Here is a 26395-nt window from a genome sequence, read left to right as displayed (position 1 = left end):
ACTGGCTCATCACAATATGCCAGTCACTACTTGTGATGAACTGTGGTATCGTGTTGAATCTGCATGGGCAGCTGTACCTGTACCTGTACACTGATTTCTCAGGATCTGTGCACCCAAATTGCATGAAAATGTAATCACATGTCAGTTCTAGTATAATATATTTGTCCAATGAATACCCATTTATCATCTGCATTTCTTCTTGGTGTAGCAATTTTAATGGCCAGTAGTGTAATTACATACATGGAAGATCATGCACAGCATAGTAAAAAAACTATCACGAACAGATTTGGAATATGTCCTCGGCAAACATGACTGTGTAGTACGTAAGTTAAGAAAGGACAATGCACAGCAAACTGCGGAATTGGCCCGAAATTTTGTAGATGAGATAAACAAAATTATGCCCTCATTCAGGGCAGAATTTGTTTTCAACTATGACCAATCAGGATTTGAAGAGCAAATGCATATGAAAGAAACCCTTAGAGGTACCAAGAGAGCTGTATCCTGGTCAAATAACATCAATGCCTTAATGCATCCGTATATAATTATGCTGACTGTTAATCTGGACGGTAAATTGGTTGGATAGTTATTTATTGAGCTGCAAAAAGTTGGAAGTGATTTATCCAAAATGATACCTTGTTGTGTGCATGATCTCGCAAGGACAGTAGGAAATATTTACATCACAGCAAGCAGGAGTGGGGAAATGGGCGTAAGAGAACTACGGCTATGGTGTGAGCACTGCTTTTGGTCAATAGCTGGTCAAAATAACTTTCATTTGCTTGATTCCTGGTCTGCATATGAAAATCAACTCCTTTAGAGAAAACTATTCCTCCTGAAAATAGTGACATTGCAATTCATACTATCTGGAACCATTGGACAAATTCAGCCTCTGGATTTTCATTTTTTCCATGCCTATAAAACATATCACACTATCTGCAGCTATGCCTTAAAGGAAACCCAGTTTCACTATAAGCTCCATGACACATTGTTTCACATTCAGTTGCATGCCATCACATTCCATCAGTTCTAATCGCCCCATTTCACCAATATGATTCTATATGCATTCTTTAAGAGTGGATACCTAGCTGAACGTCCTAGGCAGTTTCTAACTCCAAAGGTGTTCACCTTCAATCGTAATGATGTGAACCACTGTCATCACTGTGGAATGCCATATTTCATTCGGTGTTCAGGGTGCAAGTTAATGGTTTGTTACAAATGTTCCTTGAATTTCAAAGAGGTTCATTTCTTGAAGGTTAATCTCTGCACCTCCTAGACACTCATTTTCTGTCACCCTCCTGATGCACATTGTGAGTCGCTAACATTTCTCATATTGTAATTGCTAACACAACACTTTCAAATAAGCCTTACTAAAGACTGAACTTGAAACCTCAAATTCATGGAATTCCTTGTCAGCTATGAAAAATGGTTCCAATAAGGAATGATGGGGAAGCGTTTTGGAGAGTGGGAAGGGTTTGTGATGACAGCACATACAATAATTTGTTTGTTTCTAACCCAATGGCAGCAGTAATAGTATTTAACAAGGCCATAACAGTGACAAAAATATCACAGTACTGTTCAGAGCACATAATCTGTACAGAAAAGTTAATCGGAAGGGAGAGTTGCAACCTGGTTACCATGTATTTCCAATGAGTACCTACAAAGACTAAAGAATATTAGTCACCTAGGTTGAACTAGGTATCTTGTATACTCCACTGATGCAAATGTGAAGTCAATATCGTGGGATACACACCTGACTGATGACCATGGAAGACAACTAGAAAAAGCCATTATGGAACTCAACGTACAGGTACTGAAGGCACCTCACAATCTGCCAATCTAGGAAGGGAGAATTCGAGCACAGTCTAATATTGACATCACTCTAGCAAATTCAGCAGTGGTGCACAATGTGACAGGCTGGAAGGTTGAGAGTGGAATGCCATCAAGTGACCACAAATTATTCACTATAACATCACTGAAGGGAAATCCAACATGCCGAAGAAAACATGCACATAAGGCAAATACAACATCAAGGACACTACCTGGAAAGAACTAAGAAGAGTGATTCAGGCCCTGGGAAGTCCATTGCTGGGTGATAATGTAGATGTTAAAGAGCAAGGACTAACAGTGGTTATAGACAGAGTGATGAAGGCATCAATACCAGTCAGTAGAGGTCATTCTAAAGGAGCACCTTGCATCTGGACTAAGGCACTGTAGAAATTAAGGTGTGAAACAAGAAGAGCCAGGAAGCTATACTACAGCAGCAGAGCAGCAGAGATGCAAAAAGAGAGTGTCCATAGGTTACACAGATACATGTATGTTAAACAATATTTTAAGGAAGAGTACAGGAAAAAATGGAACAATGGAAGCAATTTGTGGATGCTAACTTAGAAACTGATCCCTGTAGTGTAGTCTGCAAGAAAATACAATTACTCACAGTCTTACCTATACTCAAAAGGAATAATGGGACAGTAACAGAAAGTTGGGAACAGTCAACTGCCCTGTTAATGGAAACACTACTTCCTGATGATGGGGAAGAAAGCGAGACAGATGATCAGATAGGTTATGAAAAAAGTTATGGGAAGATTATAGAAATGTACCCATTGGCACAAGACGAAATCAAACAAATAATTTTACAACCAAAAAAGAAAAAATTCATACTGAAGATTCTAGACACCAATTTGTCTTTTGAATATTATCAGCAAGATATTTGAAAAACTACTACCCAAAATATTACAAGATAATAGACTGCTACATGGGGTGAGCCCTCACCAATACAGGTTTAGAAGAGGCAAGTCAGATGAAGATGCAATTAATAAGACCATTTTGCTAGTGACAGATATTCACCTTATGTATGCTCTAGTGGTGATGATTGATATTGCTGGTGACCTATGGTGGTCATCTTTCTTTGGTCACCTTAGGGATTTAAAGTGTCCAGAAGTGCTGTACAAATGCCTGAGAGATTACTGCCAGTGGCAACATGCTTCTTCAACATTCCCACATAAGAAAAAAATGAAGACAATAACAAAAGGCTGTCCACAGAGATCAATGTGTGGTCCCAAGTTTTGAGATGTAGCACTGGAACCTACTACACTAGTACATGACATAAGTGGACTGGTAGCATTTGCAGATGACGTGCTGTTTGTTGTAAGTGGTGACTCCAGAAGAACCATAGAAGACAAATGTAGTGCAGGACTCCATGAACTTGAGGGCTGGTGCTGAATTGTCACTAGTACCTCACAAAACAACATACCTCTAGCTGAAGGAGAACTTAGTAAGAAACCTTAAAATAAAATGAAATGATTTAACGATTAGGAGAAGTGCAGTAATGATATATGTAGGAGTATTTCTGGATGAAATCATACATCATACACAGGAACCAGGCAGAAAAGGTACAAAGGTGATGAATAAAATTATAACCATTGCAAACAAGTAATTTCAGTTTCTCTTGAAAACAATCAGAGTATACCACAAATCAAATGTAGGATATGGTGTGAGTATTTGGGCTCATAGATTGCAGCTAGTGAAGCCAGCCAGCCTCATTAGTGAGAAGACTTTGATGAGGAGTACTACTAAGATTAATGGGCACCTACTGCATTATCCCAAATGATGCTTTGTTAGTAGTTTCAGAAATATGCCCACTGGAATTGGAATTTAGGAAAAGGGGGGGGGGCATACAAGATCACATATTACAACTGTGGAAAGATGAATGGGACACACAGCCATGGGCAGGAGAACATGAAGATTTCTTTCAAACATCAGGGAGAGATTAAAGATGATATTTCTTAACCTGTCAAGTGGATTGATACATTACCTGACTGGCCATGGCCTGAATGTTACATACCTATACAAAATCAGAAGACAGATGAACAATTGATGCATCTGTGGCAGTGTGGGCACACCAGATCACACATTTATGGGACTGTGGGATCTATGAAGATGTGGGTGGTAGTGGACATCAGGTATTAAGGTTATTGGATGCCAAAGCAGCTCTGAGGAGCAAGTCAATGTGGCACATCTTGGATGGTACTGGAGCTGCAGTATACAGGAAGGTCAAGAAGGACATCACCAGGCATTTAATCATAAGATAACATGCTTCCATCCAGGCTAGCAAACATATTCTGTGGATGGAGGAAAGATAATTGAGTTTGGTGACTCCAAATGAAATCGTGTCCAAAGAATCTACACTGCACTGGTGCAAGTTATCATGGAAGTGTAGACTTTAAGACCAAATGCACCAAAATAAATTAACAAACAGACAACAGAATTTGTAATGCTTATAGCAGCATTAACAGTTAGGTAACTGGTTAAGGGTTTTATTGTTGTTTTGTACTAGTCATAGGAGTAGCAGTTTTTTTTAATAAGTATTCAAAACAAATAATTAATGCATAATTTATTACTATCCAAGGAATTGTAAGGCTCATTTTAGACTTTCAGATAATAGGCTGTAATTATGAAAAATAAATAAATAAATATCTAATGTGCCAACTGGACAGAATTTTGGCATGATAACCCTCAGGAGGACACCCAAAAATTCTCTCAATGAATGCCAAGTCAAATAATTGCTAGCATAAGGGCCAGAGGTGGACCAGTGCATTATTGACTTGCCCAATTTGTGAAAATCTTTCTTTTGAATAAATCATCCGATCTCTGTGAAACTGTAATCAGTTGTTTGAGTATACATGTCCATCACATTATAGATTCCCATCCCATCATATAAATTTGTGCAGCGATGGTGCCAGGTTTTAGTATGATAGTTGATTGTGAATTTTTAATGGATATGAATATGCTTCTAAGCTTTAAAAAGAAAAATATGAGGCACATGCAATGGTAATAGTAGGGATGTGAATTAATCATGCATCAGTCACTAGTGTAATAGTAAGGAGGTGAATTGTTCATGCCACAGTTATGCATTGCATGCACCCCACATTTGTTCTAAAACATTACAAGTATTCTCACAACTATTTAAAATTCGCAATCACAAATTTTCAGGGCTGTCTGTTTGGGACTAGAAGAAATTATATTATACTTTATAGTCCAGTTTAATGAAACATGGTACCGTATATTAAAAATTCATTTTTATTCAAATAATTATTTTCTGCTTTTTAGTCTTTTGTGTGTGAAATTTTTCAATTGATTTCAAACATTTTGACTATATTACAGCAGCCACAATTTGTAAATTTCAGATTTATTTCTGTTTCTTTTCAACGGTTTCAGCCAATACTATCAGTCTTCTTAGGGAACTCTTGCAAAGAAACCATGAAGCTAAAAATTGGATAAATTTGAGCTCAGATGGAGGCTCACCAGCAATTGTTCTTAGGTTGCACCATTCACTGCTGGAACAGGAGAAGGGGAAATGACGAAATGACAGATGTACAGACAAGAAAGTGAAATAATATTGCACTGTCATCCAATTCAGAGCTATGTTTAAAATTTAAAACCTTTAGCTCATCTGAAAGTAAGTTTAAAATTAAATGCAAATTTGAACAGAACCAACAGACAGACAACAAAAAAGTGGCCGTGGAACTATTACTTAATCAGTTATGGACTCTCACATAAGAATTTGCCTTTTAAAATAAAGCAAAATATTATGAAAAATTTAATAAGTGCACATGTTCACTACAACCACCGGGTGAATATTTTTGTTTGCTTCAACTGCACTGGTTGACAGTTCTGTTAATTTCCAACATACTGTATGTGGTCTTTCATTTGATTCTAAGCTCTAAATATCTGAAATCAAAGGTTTGGGAATTGAGTGGTGCTGTAACAATAAATATTAAGTAGGCAGGGCAGGTTTTTAGATTTTATTTTATCTTTTTCTATTTTTCACAGCATCAGTAGACGGCCTAAGACAAAAATGTATTGAATGGATAGTAATAAATTTATTTTGTGATCTACATCCAACACACATTCTAATGTACATAACGATTACAGATTCCCACAAAGAATTGCTGTCTTTCATTATTACATTTATTGATCTTGAGTGTCACCTCTCAGTCCCTGCACCAATACTGATCCTCTGCAGGTTTCCCTACATTTTGCTATGATTTAAATTTTCAAGCATTGCAACTTTAGTATATGCAATAGTATACTTCATAATCAACCTCAAGGACCTGGTATTATCCACATCATGGACACTAATGGCCCATAACACTCCCTCCTTGGGGTATACATCTGAAGACACCTCCACATCTGTTGATTTTTGCTTGATTAAGAATGATGTGTTCATTCTATCTGCTACTAAGACTCGAATTCAATAACAAAACAGGTCCAGTCATTTACTTCACTATGTGACTGTGAAATTGTATAATATGACTTCTGGAAGCCTAGGAATGTGGTTTCAATCTGGGTGCCATTATCTACTGTTGTCCAAGTTTTATTAATGAACAGAGTGACTGAGTTCCATACAATCGCTGTTTGAGGGATGCTTGTTCATTCCTATGGAGATTTTCATTCTGTAAAAAGGTCATAACAAATTAGCACAAAATGTATTCCAAAAGCCTACAGACATCACCCCTCCCCCCACTATCCATGAACATGGATGCACCTCAAAGGTAGGTATAACCAAACCATAGATGCTACTGTAACAAAAGGACACCTGTGGAGAGACCAGACTTACATATAGTTCCTGAAGAGGGGAAGCAGCCCTTTCAGTACATGCAAGGGCAATAGTTTAGATGACTGAATAATCAGGCCTTGTAATATGAGCCATCATGGCCTTGGTATATTAATACTGTGGCACATCTGAAAGCATGAATAATCTACATCCATTATATTTCCAGATGACATGCTACACTAATGAAGATTTCATGATGATAATATCCTGTGTGCAACAATTTGGCTTCCAGAAATGTCAATGCTCACACATAAAATGTGTTTGATAGGTATCAGTGAACTGGACCAATGATTATGTGCAGCTGTTCGATCACCCTCCTTGAAAATAGAAACGATCTGTAGCTTTGTCAAATTGTGTGGAATGCTTTATTGCTCCAATGATCTACAATGAATTGCTATTAGAAGGAAAGTATTTCTGTTACATAATCTATATAGACTCCCATAGGTGTACTCAGTGCTTGATTTGTAAAAAAAAAGTGGTTCAAATACTGTGTCATTCCAGGGAGGTTTCTTTAAATTTAGATTCATTAAAACATTATTTTTATGACTTCCTGAGCATTTTAAAAGTATGAATACAACATCTGATTCATTTTGCTTCACCACAGCAAAAGTTCTATGGCATCATATCTCAAAATTTGCGGTTCAGATTTTTTCTTGTCAAAGGTACCGTTACAGCATATCAATGTATATCATCACAAATCAAGCACTGGGTACACCATCAGGCCCAGAAAAGACTGTATCTCATGTGATGAATCCGTCTCAGAAAGTGTTGTTCCACAATCTCTCTTCAGATTGACAAGATAAATGCTGTAAAAAAGAAGGGTGACAGTTTCTCAAAACTTCTGTCTGCTGTGTTAATGATCAAATTCAAAGTTTGGTTCTCAACACATCTTTTGAACTTTGATTTGACCTAGTTTAGAATCATGTTGTTCAGAAGGATTGGTCTTCCTGCCCCTTCTAGTATAAAATGTATTTTTACTCACCGACAGATCAATCCAACAAACTGGAAGAATTTTCATAATTTTATTTATTTTGATCCATCTCCATCCATTTTTCAACACATAACTATGCAGTCCATCTGGGCATAGCTTCACATAACTAAAGGAATCCATGGAACTGAGATGAGACAGGACAGCAAGATTACTGATTAATGATTATTTTGTCTCAACAGACTAACACCTCCTTTCGTTCAGGCAGTTAAAGCAAGATACCCACCCACTGAAGCTTGTAATGTTCCACAATCATATTTAATACTTAATGCAGCCAATGAAACATGCACAAGGCTTATGACAGCAGGAGATGCCCAACAATAATCAGCCACTTTCAAGTACTTTGTATTTTCCATTGTCAGCTGAGCACTCTGTACAAGGCAAATGGAAATAGAACCTTTTGTGGGTTTCTGAAACCAAATTTGCAAAGTAACTGTACCTTATGTCTTTTGTGGCATCATTTTATGTCAGTTGTGTGATTTTAGCACTGCCAGAGCCAGATGCCATGTCTTGCTGAAGTTTTGTCCCATGTATCACTGGAGTAAATGCAATCAACTTTACTGATAACACAGTTTAAGAAAGAGGAAGGAGGTTCTTTATAATATTGAAATCCATGACATTTCCTGTATTCAAACAGTGCTCCACAACATGCAATTTTATCAGTTGACTTTGTTGAAGTGTTTCAGGTTGGCTTGAGCTCCATGGTAGTTTGTTCTACTTCACATCATGCAACAAACACTTAAATAAGTTGCCAACTGAACACTGCCTTTATATACCATGAATGTTGCTTACTGAATATTCAGTTACTGTTAAGTATTATTAATCAGGGTCCAGCTAGTCTATGCCCTGAATCTGGGTGCCTTCTTCCTCCAACTTCACTCAGACTTTGCCTCCTTACAGGCTGCAGATAAAGCTACTGAAAATTAACTTCATTCTCATTCACTCCACCACATAAATGAGAAGTGAGATTCAATGCAACTTCTTATGTTAACTTTAAATTACCACTCAATACACGATAAATGAGGACAGCTACCACTTTGTATGGTGCCTCTCTGCATTGTGTACATAACAGATCTGATATTCAACTTGATAATTAACAATTACAATACATTTACTATCTTTGACATTTCATGTTCTCAATTTTCATGGAGCTCTTTCTTCTGCACTGCCCACTCCATGGAACTCCTATCTCCACCTCAGCAAGTAGGCTCATGTGACTGCTACCCACACCTGTACAGTCACTCAATCGTTAGCTCTGGTATCAGCACCTATGATTTAAAATACCTGCCAGCAGTGGGGTGCTCACCTCTAATTGACTACTTTCAGTTACAAATATTTTTCTCTGATATATGTATTTAAGGACATGATACCTTTCATTCAAGGACTGGGATGTATCACTACGGCATATCTGTCTAACTTCACTGGAAGTTTACCTAATGTAGTGTTCCCTACAGTAGCAGGATAGGAGCAACTAGTAAAATTGGTGATTGATGACCACTAACTATATACAGGACATCAGATTTATTATAAAATCAAGATTCATATTACTGCTTCATCATTCTGGAACAATGTTATTAGGGGATTTCAAAGAGTAGTTTACACATTAATATGGCATGCCAAATACCTTTTATTGAATGCTGCACTATTTTTCAACATAGTCATCAAGTCTCAGTCAACAACTGTTGGAACATTCCTCAATGATAGAAATCTGCTCCTTCATCATGGAGCTATTTGAGAACAGCTGTGTGAATGTCATCATCATTGGAAAAACCTCATCCCCCATCTCCACATGATGTTTCTTCAGCCTGCCAAAAAGATGGAAATCCCATGGTGCAGGATCTGGACTTCCCAATCATCATCATCCACGTCTGTGTAGCCTTGGTCATATTGTTGGCACTATTTCATTATAACTGAACAAGATAACGCATATGTTTCTTATACCACAGAATTTCACTGGGAATCTGTGTGCAATTCAGACTTTCACTCACAAGAATCTTACTGTACCACATGCTTCAACTTTGGAGTAAATTTCTATTTGCCACGCCATTTAAGTCTCTCACTGTACTGCACCTTCCATCTGGACCACAGCGAACTATATAGGAAACATGGAACATGTACCCTCTTCTGACAATGCTCTACTCTTGTTGATGGTGGTGCTTTTCTGAACTGCACAGATTGTAGATATACTTACAACACATTTTCCGCTCCCATAATTATCCTGGCCTCAACCCTGGCCTCAACCTAAGGTAACATATTGTCCCCACACCCTCCACCCAACAGTTTCCACCTCTATGTCCCATCATCTCCTCCCCATTCTCATCTCCCACCCTATTCATTTTCAGGCCTCTGCAAATGTATCTATCTGTCTTTCCACACTCATCTCATTTTTTGTTCCTTTTTCCTCCAACACTCTGCCCCACAATCACCTGATGCTGCACCTGTTGTAGTCTAGTCCCTGCACATCCACCAGACAGCATTCGTCTCTCTTCCCACCTGTACACTACTATCCCTTCCCATTCCCCTTCCCCTTTGCCTTCCTCTTCCATTTCCTCACCTCCTCCAGATTGCTGCTTGCAACTCACGTGATGTGTTGCATTCCGGCCTGAGATGCTGGAGTTAAGGCTGTGGCTGAAAGTTGCATGTGAGTGTCTTTCAGTCGTGCCTGTCAGCAACTTGATGTGTCTTCTTTACAGTAAACAGCAATCTACCTTTTACTACATTTTTGGTGTGCCTTCCTGGAGTTTCCATGGTTTAATTTGTACAATGCATTAACAATAAATTATCACTACATGCTTAATACTACTTGCCAGCTAAATGTAATGTATTAAATTATCAGGAAAGCTACTATTTTGATAAAAGCTATTGCTTCATCAGTTATCTTAAATAGTTACTGATGTCTTCTAATGGTAGATCAATATTTACATAAATATAGTGACGTTTTTCAGAGAAAATAGTTACCTACACCCAATAGCCTCCACAATATCTACATCATGAGTAAAGTTTTAATTTCTTAAGCCAATGGCAATTTTTATTCATAAGGATTCAAAACATTTCAAGATAATTTCACTAGATTCATACAAGAGTCCATATGCCATCTCTTTTTTCCCTTACCCATAAAAGAAATGAAATGATATTCCACAGCAAATTCTCATGCATGATCATAATGAAGAAGACAAATTTTAAAACCAAATACAACAACATACGTAAATGTAGTTGGGTGCAACTGCTGAGCACAAAAGAAGAAAAGAAACCACACACAAAAATATTTATTACTAAAAACACCAATTTCAGAATAATTCCAGCAATTCTATAAAGCACCAAAATGCTCAGTAGAAAAATTCCTTATAAAATAATTTTAAAAATCCATATGCTGTAGTCAAAAGTCCTTGTAAAATAATTTTAAAAATCCATTGTTGTAATAAATATATGCTAACTTCTCTATACTGCACATATTATCAAAAGTTCAGCAGTTAAAGCTTATAAATTTCTTGAACCAAATGCAGATATTGTTTTATATGCTATGGGAATAGTTGTTGATCCGGTGATCCCTGGTATTATATTGTATTTTGAGATCAGCATTTGAATACTTCATTCCATGTTTTTGAGAGACAGGGAACATGATAAATTTGTTTTAATACATTCTTCTCGGTAACATCACAAGTTGATGATATAAGCTCACGTTTGCATTTAAAGTGAATTTTGGTTTTCAAGTTGTGCTCTTTCTGACAAACATAATCCACAGTAAAAAGCAATCATGAACCTAAGTGTTATTTGAACACCTCAGAGATTTATTAGGTATAATGTTACTGCAGCTGGTTTGGCCATGATCCCTGTAAGCTATCCAGTTACTCAGTAGTTGGTTAACATGAAATCTGAATCACTGTGCATTTTTGTTTAAGCAGTTCTGAGCTAGAGGCGAAATTTATCTGGAATGCTACAAAAGTATCCCATGAAGAATTAAGACACAGACTTCAGTGTATAATCTTGTCGTATGAGATAAACATTCAGATTCCAAGCCACATTACAATACAAAAATCAGAGTATCACAATTAATACTCGCATATATTAAAAAGGGGAAAATTAGGCACATTCAATATGTATGGTATTCTAAAACAAAACTCCCTATTATCCCTCAAGCTGGTTCACCATTTTTCATAACAAGAGTTGGCACGCGATGCACTTTGTACATATGTAAAGAACAGCTGTTTTTATATTACCAGGGTAAACATGTATGAACAAAATTACAGCTTACCATTAGTTTAATTAAACAATAATAAAATAAATTAAAATTATGTGACCTAATCACTGCTAATTAAACAATAATAAAATAAACCTTTCATTGTATCCATTGCCACACAGCGGTGGTGTTACCCCATGGTAATGGTCCATTCAAAGCATTAACTGGTGCTGTAGTTTCAGATCCCTGCCAATCACTTATTTGATTACTGTTTATCTTGTACATAACTGCCTCATTGTAGCTTGTGCTGATAGCTCAGTATTGGGTCATTTTCTTGGACTAATCGCAAATTTCTAGCTTGCTGTTTATTTTATATTACTGCTGCTCACATGGACGTACGATAACACAACTTATTACTGTTTCAGCTGAAGCAATAGTGAAGGAGTAGGTATGGGCTTGCAATCATAAAACAATGATAGAATGGTAGAAAACAATGTTACGTATGAGCGGCACACTTTATACCACAGGTATGCCACCTTGAGGGTTAATATATCCACTCTAAACTCCCAATAATGACCACTCCTCATGGCACAATATCAGTAACACAAAATCTGAAACAACAAAAGTTCCCAAAGAGATTGATTTTGGATGGGATATGGGTAAGTTTGTCTCTCTTTATGGAAGTTGAGGTAATTTGTATACAACAATACAGTTTTGCAGTTGGACTGTACTTTCATGCAGTGTTTTTAGCAATAACTGTCCATTATAGATAACTGCATCATCTAGAAGAGTCTGTAATTAAAATAAACATTGTCACTAGGTTCTTAATACAGCACAAAATAGTATTGCAATGTAACATTTCTGTGACATGCACCCAAAGTTACTTCTGCCTCTTGTGATGAATTCTCACCTAAGATCACATTCTGTAGTCAAACTTATGAAACATCCTCTGTCATTCACCGACACGTTTTGATAACTCACACAAGCGCATTTCCTCTAGATAACTTCAGTGCAATCCTGAATAAGAAGATTTCAGAAAGTTAAGAAGGACTCAATTCACCTAGTGTCTTTAACTGTGGAATCTTCATCATTTTCAAAATAACATGAAAGTCATGCAGGATGCAAAGAAAGTTTTATGCCCAAACTAAAATAATAAATATAAATTCTTCATTAAAGCCATAATCAAACAATGAAAAGCCCTGGATGGAATAACAACAATAGGGAAAGGACAGGTCGCTTCTCACTGCATAGAGGAGACACCAAGTCACAGACAGGCACATTGAAAATTATACTACAAGTATTTCAGCTTTTGGATGAAGTTCTTCCTCAGAAGCAGAACTCCCTTTCATTCACACAACTGACACACACATGTTTACTGCATCTGGCCCTCGCACCCGACTCTGATTGTATCTGACATGAGCAGCAATCTGCTTGAATGGGTGGTGGGTTAAGGAGTAGGCATGGAATGGGGAGGGGGAGGAATAGCAGGGTAGATTTGGGGGAAGATATTCGGGCTGCCTGTGTGAGCATAAAGGGAGCTGGTGGGGACAGGATAGGGCTGCTAGGTGCAGCATTGGGAGGCTGAGCTGGGGTAGCAGGAAGGCAGAGGGAAAAGAAGTAGAGAAGAGAATAGAACTTTTGGGTGCAATGGTGGGATACAAAGTGTTTATGTACTGAAATGGGAGCAGGGATGGGGGTAGGAGGCAGGGACTAACAAAGGTTGGAAGGTTGTGGCCCTGTGGGCAGGAGGGGGTGGGAGGGGGGGGGAGGTTAGGGAATGAAGGATATATAGTAAGGAGAGTTCCCAGAAAAGTTAGTATTGGTGGGAAGAACCCAGATGGCGCAAACTGTGAAACAGTTATTAAAGTGAAGATCATCATATTGGGTGGCATGTCCAGCAACTGAGTGGTCCAGCTGTCCTTCGGCCACAGTTTGGCAGTGGTTGTTCATGTGAGCAGAGCTTGTTAGTAGTAATTCCCACATAGAACGTGGCACTGTGGTTGAAGTTAAGTTTGTTGATCACATGACTGCTTTCAAAAGTGACCCTTCCTTTGATGGGGTAGGAGATGCCAGTAACAGGACTGTAGTAGGATGTGGAGGAGGAAGTATGGGACAAGTCTTTCATTTGGGTCTATCACACAGATATGAGATATGAAGTAAGGGCTTAGAAGCAGGGGCAGAGTAGTGACAGACAAGAATACTGTGTAGATTGGGCAGGTGGCAGAATACCAGCATGGGAGGGGTGGGGAGGATATTCCCCCAACCCATCTCTGCCCCAGTGGTTTTCTGCCACATACCCAATCTACACAATTCTTATCCCTGCTCCCCCAAATCGCTCCAGGCAAATGCCGGGATGGTTCCTTTCAAAGGGCACGGCCGACTTCCTTCCCCATCCGCCCCTAATCCGGTGAGACCGATGACCTCGCTGTCTGGTCTCCTCCCCCAAAAACCAACCAACCAACCTGCTCCCCCACCTCACAATATTTCTTTTCCCCACTATACTCCCTATTCCTCCCACAGTGGCATTCCACTGCCCACCCAATCTACACAATCTCCTTGTCTATTCCTATTCCACTACTGCTTGTATCATGACTCTTATTCCTCCAATAGACCAAAATTCTAGAACTGTTCAATACATCCTCCCACTTCCACCTCTTCCAGTCTCTCCACTGGCATCTCCCACCCACCCAAGGCAGGGCCACCTATGAAAGCAGTCATATGATCTACAAACTCAGGTGCAACCACTGTACCGCATCATATGTATGCATGATGCGAAAATCAAGAAACATGCACGTAATGTCAGAAATCAGTATGTCTGGCAACAGAGTTAAGGCAATATGGAATATAGTGAAGCGAGAGACAGGACAATCAACCACAGAAGAGGATAACGTTACTATTAAATTGAATGGAAGGATTATATATGCCAAGTTGCAGGTAGCAAATGTATTTAATAATCATTTCTTAAACATAGTAGAAAGCACAGGGACCAACAGTTCAAAAGAAAGATCACAGCCATATGTTGAAGTAACTCTCATAAAATTATATCATATGAATGTACCACCTTCTGAAATTAAGAGGATCATGCATTCTCTCAAGAGTAAAAGCTCTTCTGGTTTTGATGGTGTTTCCAATAGAGTTCTAAAGATTTGTTCCCATATAATAAGTATATAAGTATTGTCCAAAAAATTAAATGCATCACTAACTCAAGGCATTTTTCCAGAGAGACTAAAATATACCACTGTTAAGCCCCTCTTTAAGAAAGTTGATAAGAGAGATGTCAATAACTACCAGCATATTTCTCTGCTGACATCTTTTCCAAAACTTGGCAACAACAATATCCTCAGCAAAGCACAGTTTGTGTTTCAGAAGGGTTACTCTATTGACAATGCCATTTACACATCCACACACCAGATATTACAAGCATCAAATAACAAAATAGCACTGGTAGGTAATTTCTGTGACCTATCCAAGGCATTTGATTGTGTGAATCATAGTATACTCCTAGATAAATTGAAGTTTTATGGAATAGCCAACCAATGGATCATGTCATATCTAACCACAAGAATGTAGAAAGTTGTACTTACTAGTATTTCAACCAACAGAAACCATAGACATAATTCTGACTGGGGAGAAATCATGTATGGGGTTCCCAAGGCTCAATCTTAGGTCCACTCCTGTTTCTCATATATGTATATGATCCATCAGCTAGTGTACAACAAGCAGAATTAGTTCTTTTTGCAGATGACCCATACTTTAATCACTCCAAGTATACTTACAGAAATGGAAGAAATGGTGAACGAAGTTCTCAAAAGTATCACTGACTGGTTTTCTGCAAATGGTCTCACCCTGAATTTCACAAAGACACATCATATTCAGTTCTGCACCCGAGGTGTACTGGACCTGTGATAAGTGTAACACTTTGTGATGAAATAATATATTGGGTAGAAACTTCAAAATTCTTAAATGTCCATATTGATGAGAATTTAAATTGAAAAAAACACATTTTTGAACTCCTTGGACACTTTAGTTCAGCCACATTTGCACTTTGAATCATAGCAAACTTTGGGGAGAGAAATCAGTATGTTGACATATTTTGCTTATTTTGATATAGTAATGTCATATGGAATAATGTTCTGGGGTAACCCATCTTTAACAAAGAACGTATTCTGTAAGAATAATAGGTGGTGCTCATCCGTGATCATCTTGTAGACATCTGTTTAAGGACTTGGGCATTCTGACTTCTCAGTACATTTATTCCCTCATGTAGTTTGTTGTAAATAATCCACTACAGTTCAAAAGGAACACTGAGGTACATAATTACAATGTTGTTGTTGTGGTCTTCAATCCTGAGACTGGCTTGATGCAGCTCTCCATGCTACTCTATCCTGGGCAAGTCTCTTCATCTCCCAGTACCTACTGCAGCCTACATACTTCTGAATCTGCTTAGTGTATTCATCTCTTGGTCTCCCTCTACGATTTTTACCCTCCACACTGCCCTACAGTACTAAATTGGTGATCCCTTGATGCCTGAGAACATGTCCTACCAACCAATCCCTTCTTCTAGTCAAGTTGTGCCACAAACTCCTCTTCTCCCCAATTCTATTTAATACCTCCTCAATAGTTATGTGATCTACCCATCTAATCTTCAGCATTCTTCTGTAGCACCACATTTCGAAAGCTTCTATTCTCTTCTTGTCTAAACTATTTATCGTCCATGTTTCACTTCCATAGATGGCTACACTACATACAAATACTTTCAGAAACCACTTCCTGACACTTAAATCAATACTCGATGTTAACAAATTTCTCTTCTTCAGAAACGTTTTCCTTGCCATTGCCAGTCTACATTTTATATCCTCTCTACTTTGACCATCACCAGTTATTTTGCTCCCCAAATAGCAAAACACCTTTACTACTTTAAGAGTCTCATTTCCTAATCTAATTCCCACAGCATCGTCCGACTTAATTCGACTACATTCCATTATCCTCATTTTGCTTTTGTTGATGTTCATCTTATACCCTCCTTTCAAGACACTGTTCATTCCATTCAACTGCTCTTCCAAGTCCTTTGCTGTCTCTGATAGAATTACAATGTCATCGGTGAGCTTCGAAGATTTTATTTCTTCTCCATGGATTTTAATACCTACTCTGAACTTTTCTTTCATTTGCTTTACTGCTTGCTCAATAGCATCAGGGATAGGCTACAACCCTGTCTCACTCCCTTCCCAACCACTGTTTCCCTTTCATACCCCTCAACTCTTATAACTGCCATATGCTTTATGTACAAATTGTAAATAGCCTTTCGCCCCTTGTATTTTACCCCTGCCACCTTCAGAATTTGAAAGAGAGTATTCCAGTCAACATTGTTGAAAGCTTTCTCTAAGTCTGCAAATGCTAGAAACGTAGGTTTGCCTTTCCTTAATCTTTCTTCTAAGATAAGTCGTAGGGTCAGTATTGCCTCACGTGTTCCAACATTTCTGCAGAATCCAAACTGATCTTCCCCAAGGTCGGCTTCTACCAGTTTTTCCATTCGTCTGTAAAGAATTTGTGTAAGTATTTTGCAGCTGTGACTTATTAAACTGATAGTTCGTTAATTTTCACATCTGTCAACACCTGCTTTCTTTGGGATTGGATTTATTACATTCTTCTTGAAGTCCGAAGGAATTTCGCCTGTCTCATACATCTTGCTCTCCAGATGGTAGAGTTTTGTCAGGACTGGCTCTCCCAAGGCTGTCAGTAGTTCTAATGGAATGTTGTCTACTCCCGGGGCCTTGTTTCGACTTACGTCTTTTAGTGCTCTGTCAAACTCTTCACACAGTATCATATCTCCCATTTCATCTTCATCTACCTCCTCTTTCATTTCCATAATATTGTCCTCAAGAACATCGCCCTCGTATAGACCCTCTATATACTCCTTCCAACTCTCTGCTTTCCATTCTTTGCTTAGAACTGGGTTTCCATCTGAGCTCTTGATATTCATGCAAGTGGTTCTCTTTTCTCCAAAGGTCTCTTTAATTTTCCTGTAGGCAGTATCTATCTTACCCCTCATGAGATAAGCCTCTACATCATTACATTTGTCCTCTAGCCATCCCTGCTTAGCCACTTTGCACTTCCTATCGATCTTATTTTTGAGATGTTTGTATTCCTTTTTGCCTGCTTCACTTGCTGCATTTTTGTATTTTCGCCTTTCATCAAATTAAATTCAGTATCTCTTCCGTTACCCAAGGATTTCTACTAGCCCCCTCTTCTTTTTAGCTACTTGATCCTCTGCTGCCTTCACTGTTTTATTCCTCAAAGCTACCCATTCTTCTTCTACTGTATTTATTTCCCCCATTCCTGTCAATTGTTCCCTTATGCTCTCCCTGAAACTCTGTACAACTTCTGGCTCTTTCAGTTTATCCAGGTCCCATCTCCTTAAATTCCCACCTTTTTGCAGTTTCTTCAGTTTTAATCTACAGTTCATAACCAATAGATTGTGGTCAGAGTCCACATCTGCCCCTGTAAATGTCTTACAATTTAAAATCTGGTTCCTAAATACTAGAAGAAAAAATGACATTCATTACTCAACATCAAGGTTGTCTTTAGCACAGAAAGGGATTCACAATGCTGCAACAAAAATTTTTGAGCACTTACCCAGTGATATAAAATGTCTAACAGACACGAAGGTAAAAAACTGAAAAAGTTTCTCCTTGAAAACTCCTTCCATTCCATATAAGAATTGCTATGTTTGTAACGTGTAAAAGGTGGTGGGTAGAAACTGCTAACTCAATCTGTATATGGTGATGTTTAGAGTACAAATAGATGTACAAATTAATTTGCAATAACTAACTAAATAGCTAACATGACTACTGTCATGCTGTCTGACCGCATGAACAGCCACAATCAAACTGGCCAAGAGAACATATCAGCCAACATTGTGTGCTTCACTTTAATGACTGACTCACGGACAGTGCCATAGGGATATCAGAATCTTTTGCACAAAGACTAGCTTTTCTGGGCTACGCATGCAGGAATTCTCCCTCATTCCTGTAACCCCCCGCCCCCCCATACACACACATACACAGTCTTCTAACTTCGTAAGTCCCTGTCCTCCACCTGCCTATCCCCCTCTCTGTTTCCACCAAAGTGCACACATGCCTTCCATACCACCACTGCACTTTCAAGTCCTTTTCTCTTCTCCACCTCTCCCCCTCCATTTCCCTCACCCCCTTCCTCCCTGTCCACAGCACAGCCTTCCAATGCTGCACCTAGCAGCCCTAAGCTTTCACCACCATGTCCCTGCACACTCCAACAGGCAACACTATCATCTTCCCATACCTCTAACCTGTTATCCCTCCCCTTCCCTACCCTACCTCTCACCTGTCCTTACCTGCACCATCAACACCAGCAGATTGCTGCTCACACGAGACGCAGTCACAATTGGGTTCTAGTGGCTGGAGACAATAGCCATGCGTGTGAGAGGTTTTTTTATGTGTGAAAGTTCTACCTTGTGAGGAAGCACTTTGTTCAAAAGCTTAAATATTTCTATCATTATTTTCATTGCATCTGTCTGTGATTCAGTGTCTCCTCTATGTGGTGTGTAGCAAATCTATCATTTCCCTACTGACCTTAACATCATAGGTAATTTAAAAGATTCATATTCTTAATTTTTGTTATCAAATTTAGGTCATACTAGTATTTAGTAATTGTAAATGTACATTAAGTATTCGTACAGGAACAGAACAAAATAAGATAGGATATTATGTCTATAATAGGAAATATAAAAAAATAATGTACCTCACTACAAGTTATCTGACATAATGGTGTCCTTAATAAATGGCTTAGTCATTCAAAACACAGTATACTACTAAGTTAATGATGCCATGCCACCTGCTTAAGTGCACTAATGTAACGTAACATACCTTGACCAAGGGATCCTTATTCAAATCTAAATGTGACAAAACAGTGAAGAAAGCTTTAACTGTATCGTCAAATGCCCATACACGATTCATTTTTGCTCTGACCATGTAACGAATGTTACCATTTATCCCCTCAAATGAGGATGGCAGATTTTCTGGTAGTATAACAGAAAAATTATAAATATGCTCTCCTGGTGGAAGTATGATCTCCTGAGCTGAAACCAACATTTTGAATCAAGTTTAAAACCTTGTTAGTAAATGTAGCTGTAAGTAAAGACAGCACAATTTGAGAGGTCAGTAACCTTTATATCAACAAGTCTCTTACTAACATGAAGACATCAAATGTTCAACCATGATGCAAATATATTGGAGCAAGGGTATAAATAAAAAGTGCAGTTGAGCCTCACGCACTGTACTTTTTGATTGTAGCCTAGTGTCACTTAACTCTCTTATAAAAAGGTACTTGGAGTAACAGTAACATATACAGTGTGTGGGTTAAAACATTTCATTTTAGATGGAATCTGCAGGGTGGGAAAATAGAACCCTTCTCATAAGGTATAAGTGGCTACATAGAGTCTTCTAAACACCCAAGTGAAAGACAGATTGGTTTTAAAGAGCTGTCTGACTGTATCAGTTGTTTTGTGTGAAATGTGCACTGCACAGTAATGTCTCTATTAATCTTCTCTGGTGCATTCTCAACACTACTTCTGAGTTTGTGGATGAGGCTCTGTCCAGACTAACATGTAACATTCTGTCCGTCCTTTAGTTTTCAATCCAGTTGTTTTTCTTCCTGTATGTCTCAAAGTGCACAGTTTTAAGATACCTTCAAATGCAAGGTAAAAATAGAAATATCTACTTTTTAAACTTATATTCTACAACCTGGAGTTTCCAATTTTATGTCTATTTACCCTGTTTCAAAATAAAGATCAGACCAAAGCTTTGCTGCCAGCAATAAAGCTATGCAGTTTCCTCTTAAAAGTTATCATATGCACATACACATACTCATACCATTTGAGAACTGGAAGTCTGAATGGTAAAGGGCTCTGGGAAAAATGTACACCCAGTATGAATGTGCACTTTTAATTTCGTCAAAAATATATTGATTCTTAGCTTATGACTGTACCTGTTACAAATCATCTGATAAGTAAAACACATTACATACAGTAACCTGTAACAACTTGTGTTTAATTTTCCATTTGAAATGAAATTTAATCATAAACAATATCTCTAAGTAATTGGAAATACATAAAAGACACTTACATGGACCACCAACTAAGTACATTTTTGTCATGAGGTAGTTTTCATGTGCTGAATATGTAGTATAGACAGTACGAGACTTGCCATCACTGTCTGTTTCTGAATCTGATTCAGTCCAGCTTACATTGGCATCACCTCTAAATTTTGCAGAAATATCTGTGTCAGAGACAATTAAAATATTGTGAAAAATTTTGAAACAATTTTGGTAAGAAACAATCATGATATAAATGCAGAAAAATAATGACACATTAAAGAAATGTCAAAATTATAGAGCAAAATATTTAATGAAACCTACACCACATAGCGGAGATGATGAGTGGCAGATAGACGCAACAAAAAGACTGTCACAAAATGACCTTTGAGCTAACAAGGCCTTTGTCAAAAACAGACCCCCCCCCCCCTCACACACACACACACACACACACACACACACACACACACACACAGTTTCTGGCAGCTGAAGCCACACTACGAGCAGTAGCAAATGATGGTCTATACATGTATATAAGCCATGAGGCAAGGGATTGGAAGCAGGGGCTACGTAGGAATGGGCGAGGATATCGTGTAGGTTCAGTGGGCAGTGGAATGCCACTCTGGGAGCAGTGGGAAGGATAGTGGGTAGCACATTTCTCATTTCAGGGCATGACAAAAGGTAGTCATAATGTAATTCAGTTGTTCCTGTCATGAGTGGTGTTGAGCCACAAAGGAAATGCTCCCCTGTGGCCAGACACTGAGATTTTTGGAGGCTGTGGGTGATGGGAAAGATAAGGTATAGGAGATCTGCTTTTGTACAACATTGGGAGGACAATTACAGTCTGTAAAGACTTCAGTGAGACCCTCGGTATATTTCGACAGGGACCACTCATCATCACAGATGTGGCAGCCATGGGTGGCTAGACTGTATGAAAGGGACTTCCTGGAATGGGACAGGTGGCAGCTGTCGACGTGAAGGTATTGCTGGTGGTTGGTGGGTCTGATATGGAGAGAGGTACTGATCTACATCATCTTAGAGGAGGAGATCAAGACTGAGGACAATAGCAATGGGCAAGGCACCATGTGGTAAAGGAACAGGAACTATGGAGAGTCTGTGGAGGAAATGGTTGGTATCTTTTATATAGGAGGGTAGGTTGCAGGTAATGGGTCATCTGTGTTGGTCTATGAGAGCAGAGATTCTCTCAGTGGGGGCACGGTAACTGGCCAAATTGGGTTTCCGGAGTGGTTCAGTTTATGGACTTTAGGAAGCATGTAGAAAATAGGGAGTGTGGGGAGTGGTAGGGATGAGGATAGAGATGGACTCCAGGGAGAGGTTCTGGGTTGGGCCTAAGGATTTGAGAAGAGACTGGAGATCCTGCTGGGTTTCTGGTATGGGTTCACTGTGGCACGAGTTTGTAGGTGGATGAAACTGACAGCTGGCAAAGTCCTTCTGCCAGGTAATCTTTGCAGTTCAAAACAACAATGGCAGAGCCTTTGTCAACAGGTAGGATCAATTTTTAGGTGGTGGACTGTGGTTCTTTCTGCGAATGTAATGATAGTATGCATGTTTACCAATTTCAGGAATGATGATGAGACAAGGTTCAAGGTTAAAAAATTCTGGAAAGTTAACATGTTTACCATCTTCTAATAATTTCCGGGTATGCAGCCAGATCCCGTCGACATTCTGCCACGATATTTCGGCCCAGAGACGTCCGGCCAAAATTTCAGAAGTCACAACATGTTTACCAATTTCAGGAATGATGATGAGGCAAAGTTCAAGGTTAAAAAATTCTGGAAAGTTAACAGGGGGTGATTTTGGGGCAGTGAGGATGGATCATAGTTGGATGGAGGAGTGAACTGAGTCAGATAGGGTTCAACATTGGTCTTTGGTTGAGTCTGATTGGTAGGGTTGGTGGTGAGAAAGTGCTTCCATTGTAGAGACCTGGAGATGTGGAGAAGGAGAGAAGGTCTTTAACATGTCCTGCATGACTGAATTTGAGAATGAGGCAAAAGGTGAGGCCTTTGAAAAGGACTGATATTTCTGCAGGGCTAAAGCTTTTGGACGAAAGTTTCATGACTGTGTTTCAGGTCTGTTCAGGTTCTGGAGTCTGTGTGCTGGTGGGAGTGGGTTTTGGAGGCTGGTGTAAATGTAATAGGTCTGTGAGACAGGTCTTGTCAGCTATGAGGGGCCATGGAGGAGGTTTGGAGGTTATTGTATAGGTGGCGGACAGTGATAGCCTGAGGCGGGAGTAGGAACTGAGCAGGGTGGAAGTTTTTTGAGGTGGCGTTGTGCATTTTGCTCTAGGTACTGGAAGGCAAGAGTTTCAATGAATGTGTTTTATGTGACCAAGGAACTTGGGATTGCATAGCTGGAGAATTTTACAGATGGACAGGAGATATTGCAAGGAGATATGGGCCTGATTGTTACGGCTTTGCTGGGCTATGTTGGGGAGGGCTAAGGATTGGCAGAATCTTTACAGGTGGATATCATAATGGAAGGAATGGTGACAGATGGAGAAGGGTAATTTGATGGTAAGACCATTTGGGAGGATTCCATGCAAGAACAGTACGTGGGACTGAGTTCTGGCTAGAGATAATGAAACTTAATTACTGATGCAGATGGAAGAAACAAGGATTGAAGGTGGTGGGAAAATGCAAAAAAATACATAATAGCGTAGAATTGTGTCTGAAAAAAATTTCGAAAATAACAGATTCTCTCCATCCATAAAATTCTCATCCTATGCAATCCCAAATTTCTTGATCCCATAATACACACTGAAACTCTTGCCCTCCAGGACCTACAGCAACATGCACAAAGCCACCTCAAAAAACTTTCCACCTTGCTCAGTTCCTACTCCTGCCTTAGGCTATCAATGGCCACCAACTCTACAATAACCTCTGAAACTCCTCCATGGCCCCTCATAGCTGACAAAACCTGTCTCTCAGTCCTACTACATTTACGCTACCCTCCAAAAACCCCTCCCACCAGAACACAGAATCCAGAACCTAAACAGACCTGAAAAACAGTCATGAAATATTCCTCCAAAAGCCTTAGCCCTGCAGAAATATCAGTCCTTTCCAAAGGTTTCACCTTTTGCCCCACCCCCAAATTCAATCATGCAGAACTTGTTAACCCTTTAACTGCTCTGGACGTGTTAATGCGCGCCTTTGTACTTTTCTTTGTGTGTGCTGAACGTGTTTATGTGCGCCATCAGTCCTTCTACCTGGTACTCTACGCATAGACACATTCGGAATACCAGGTAGAAGGACTGGTGGTGCACGTAAACACGTTCCGCACACACAAGGACAAGTACAAAGGTGCATGCATTTACTCGTCCAGAGCAGTTAAAGGGCTAAAGACCTTCTCCAAATCTCCAATTTCATTCAGTGGAAACACTTTTTTGCCACCAACCCTACCAATCAGACTCAACCAAAGATCAATGTTTAACCCTGTCTGACTCAGTTCACTCCTCCATCAAACCATGATCCACTTCCACTGCCCCCAAATCACCCCCTGTTAACTTTCCAGAATTTATTAACCTCAAACCTTGCCTTACCATCATTCCCCAAATCTCTCAACAAGCAAACAAACACATAGAACCACAATCCACCACCTACAAAAATTATTCCAACCTTATAATCCTACCTGCTGACAAAGGCTCCACCACTGATTTTTTGAACTGCAATGATTACCTGGCAGAAGGACTTCCCCAACTGACAGATTCATCCACATACAAACCCTGCCACAGTGACACCATTCCAGAAATCCAGCAGAATCTCTAGTCTCTCCTAAGATCCTTAGGCCCATCCCAGAACCTCTCCCTAGAGCCCATCTCTCTCCTCACCCCTACCACTCCCCACACTCCTACTTTCTACATGCTTCCTAAAGTCCATAACGCCAACCACTCATTATACCGCACTGTGGTCAGTTCCGTGTCCCCACTGAGAGAGTCCCTGCTCTCTTAGACCAACACCTTCAGCAACACCTGCAATCTACCTCCTATATAAAAGATACCAACCATTCCCTCCACAGACTTTCAACAGTTCCTGTTCTCTTAGCACCTGGTGCCCTGCTTGTCGCTATTGATGCCACCTCCCTTTAAACTAACATCCCTAATGTCCATGGCCTTACCACTATTGAACAATACCTTTCCCAATGCCCAATGGAGTCTGAACCAACAACCTCCTTCCTAGTCACCATGACCAACTTTATCCTCATCCAAAATTACGTCTCCTTTGAAGGCATTACCTACAAACAAATCTGGGATATATCTATAGGCACCCACATGGCATCATCCTGTGCCACATATTCATGGACCATACAGAGGAATCCTTTCTAAACACCCAGAAACGAACCCCTCATCTTGCTCACATTTATTGATGACACATGATGTAAGGTAAGGACACACTATCCACATTCCTCCAGAGCCTCAACACCTTCTCCCACATTCACTTCACCTGATCCTACTCAACCCAACAAGCCACCTTTCTCAGTGTTGACCTCCACCTCAAAGATGGTTACAACAGTACCTCTGTCCATATCACACCTACCAACCACCAGCAATACCTCCAATTCCACAGCTGCCACTCTTTCCATACCAGGCAGTCCCTTCCATAAAGCCTTGCCACCAACGGCTGTCGCATCTGTGGTGATTAACAGTCCCTTTCAAAATATATCGAGGGTCTCACTGAGGGCTTTACAGACTGTAATGATCCTCTCAATCTTGTACAAAAACAGACCTCCTGCACCTTATCTTTCCAGTCACACACAACATCCCAAAATCCCACCATCTGGCCACAGAGGAGCATTTCTCTTGTTGCTCAGCACCACCCAGGACTGGAGCAACTGAATTACATTCTCCACCAGGCTTTTGACTACGTCTCGTCATGTCCTAAAATGAGAAATGTGTTATCCACTATCCTTCCAATCCCTCCCGCAGTGGCATTCCACCACCCACAAAACCTTCAGAACATCCTCGTCCATCCTTAAACAATCCCTGCTCCCAACCCCTTGCCTCACAGCTTATATCCCTGTACAGACTGAGATGCAAGACTTGTCCCATACATCCTCCCACCACCACCTGCTGCAGTTTGGTCACAAGCATCACCTAACCCATCAAAGGCAGGGCCACCTGTGAAACCATTCATGTGATCTACAAGCTAAGAAGCAACCACTGTGCTGCATTCTACATGGGAATGACAACCAAAATGCTGTCTGTCCACATCAATCACCATCGACAAACTGTGGTTAAGAAACAACTGGACCAACCTGTTACTGAGCACACTGCTCAACACGATGTTCTTCATTTCAATGACTACTTCACAGCCTGTGCCATCTGGATTCTTCCCACCAGCACAAGTTTTTCTGAACTGCATGGGTGGGAACTTACCTTGCAATATGTCCTACATTCCCGTAACCCACCTGGCCACAAACTTCATTAGTCATTGTCCTTACCCATCTAGCCTCTTCCCTGTTCCCATTCCAGCACTAC

The 26395-nt window shown here is 39.7% G+C and overlaps 1 protein-coding gene across 2 annotated transcripts in view; it reads right to left on the bottom strand.

The window, feature by feature from the left end:
• The window catches only part of LOC124778031 (arrestin domain-containing protein 3-like), a 123853-nt gene that overhangs the window by 74482 nt on the left and 22976 nt on the right, over positions 1–26395 (bottom strand). Inside the window, exons 2-3 of one of the 2 annotated variants that reach the window (XM_047253612.1) lie at positions 20934–21086; positions 19677–19888 (exon numbers count right to left, since the gene is read on the bottom strand). In XM_047253612.1, the coding sequence (XP_047109568.1) occupies positions 19677–19888; positions 20934–21086 (365 nt within the window). The remainder of the gene's footprint in view (positions 1–19676; positions 19889–20933; positions 21087–26395) is intronic. The other variant, XM_047253613.1, reaches the window with a different exon arrangement.

This window comes from Schistocerca piceifrons, chromosome 2, assembly GCF_021461385.2.
Source record: "Schistocerca piceifrons isolate TAMUIC-IGC-003096 chromosome 2, iqSchPice1.1, whole genome shotgun sequence".
In the NCBI taxonomy this organism is placed as follows: domain Eukaryota; kingdom Metazoa; phylum Arthropoda; class Insecta; order Orthoptera; family Acrididae; genus Schistocerca; species Schistocerca piceifrons.
The sequence above is the reverse complement of the archived record's forward strand: the minus strand, read 5'-3'. Positions and strand labels throughout refer to the sequence as shown.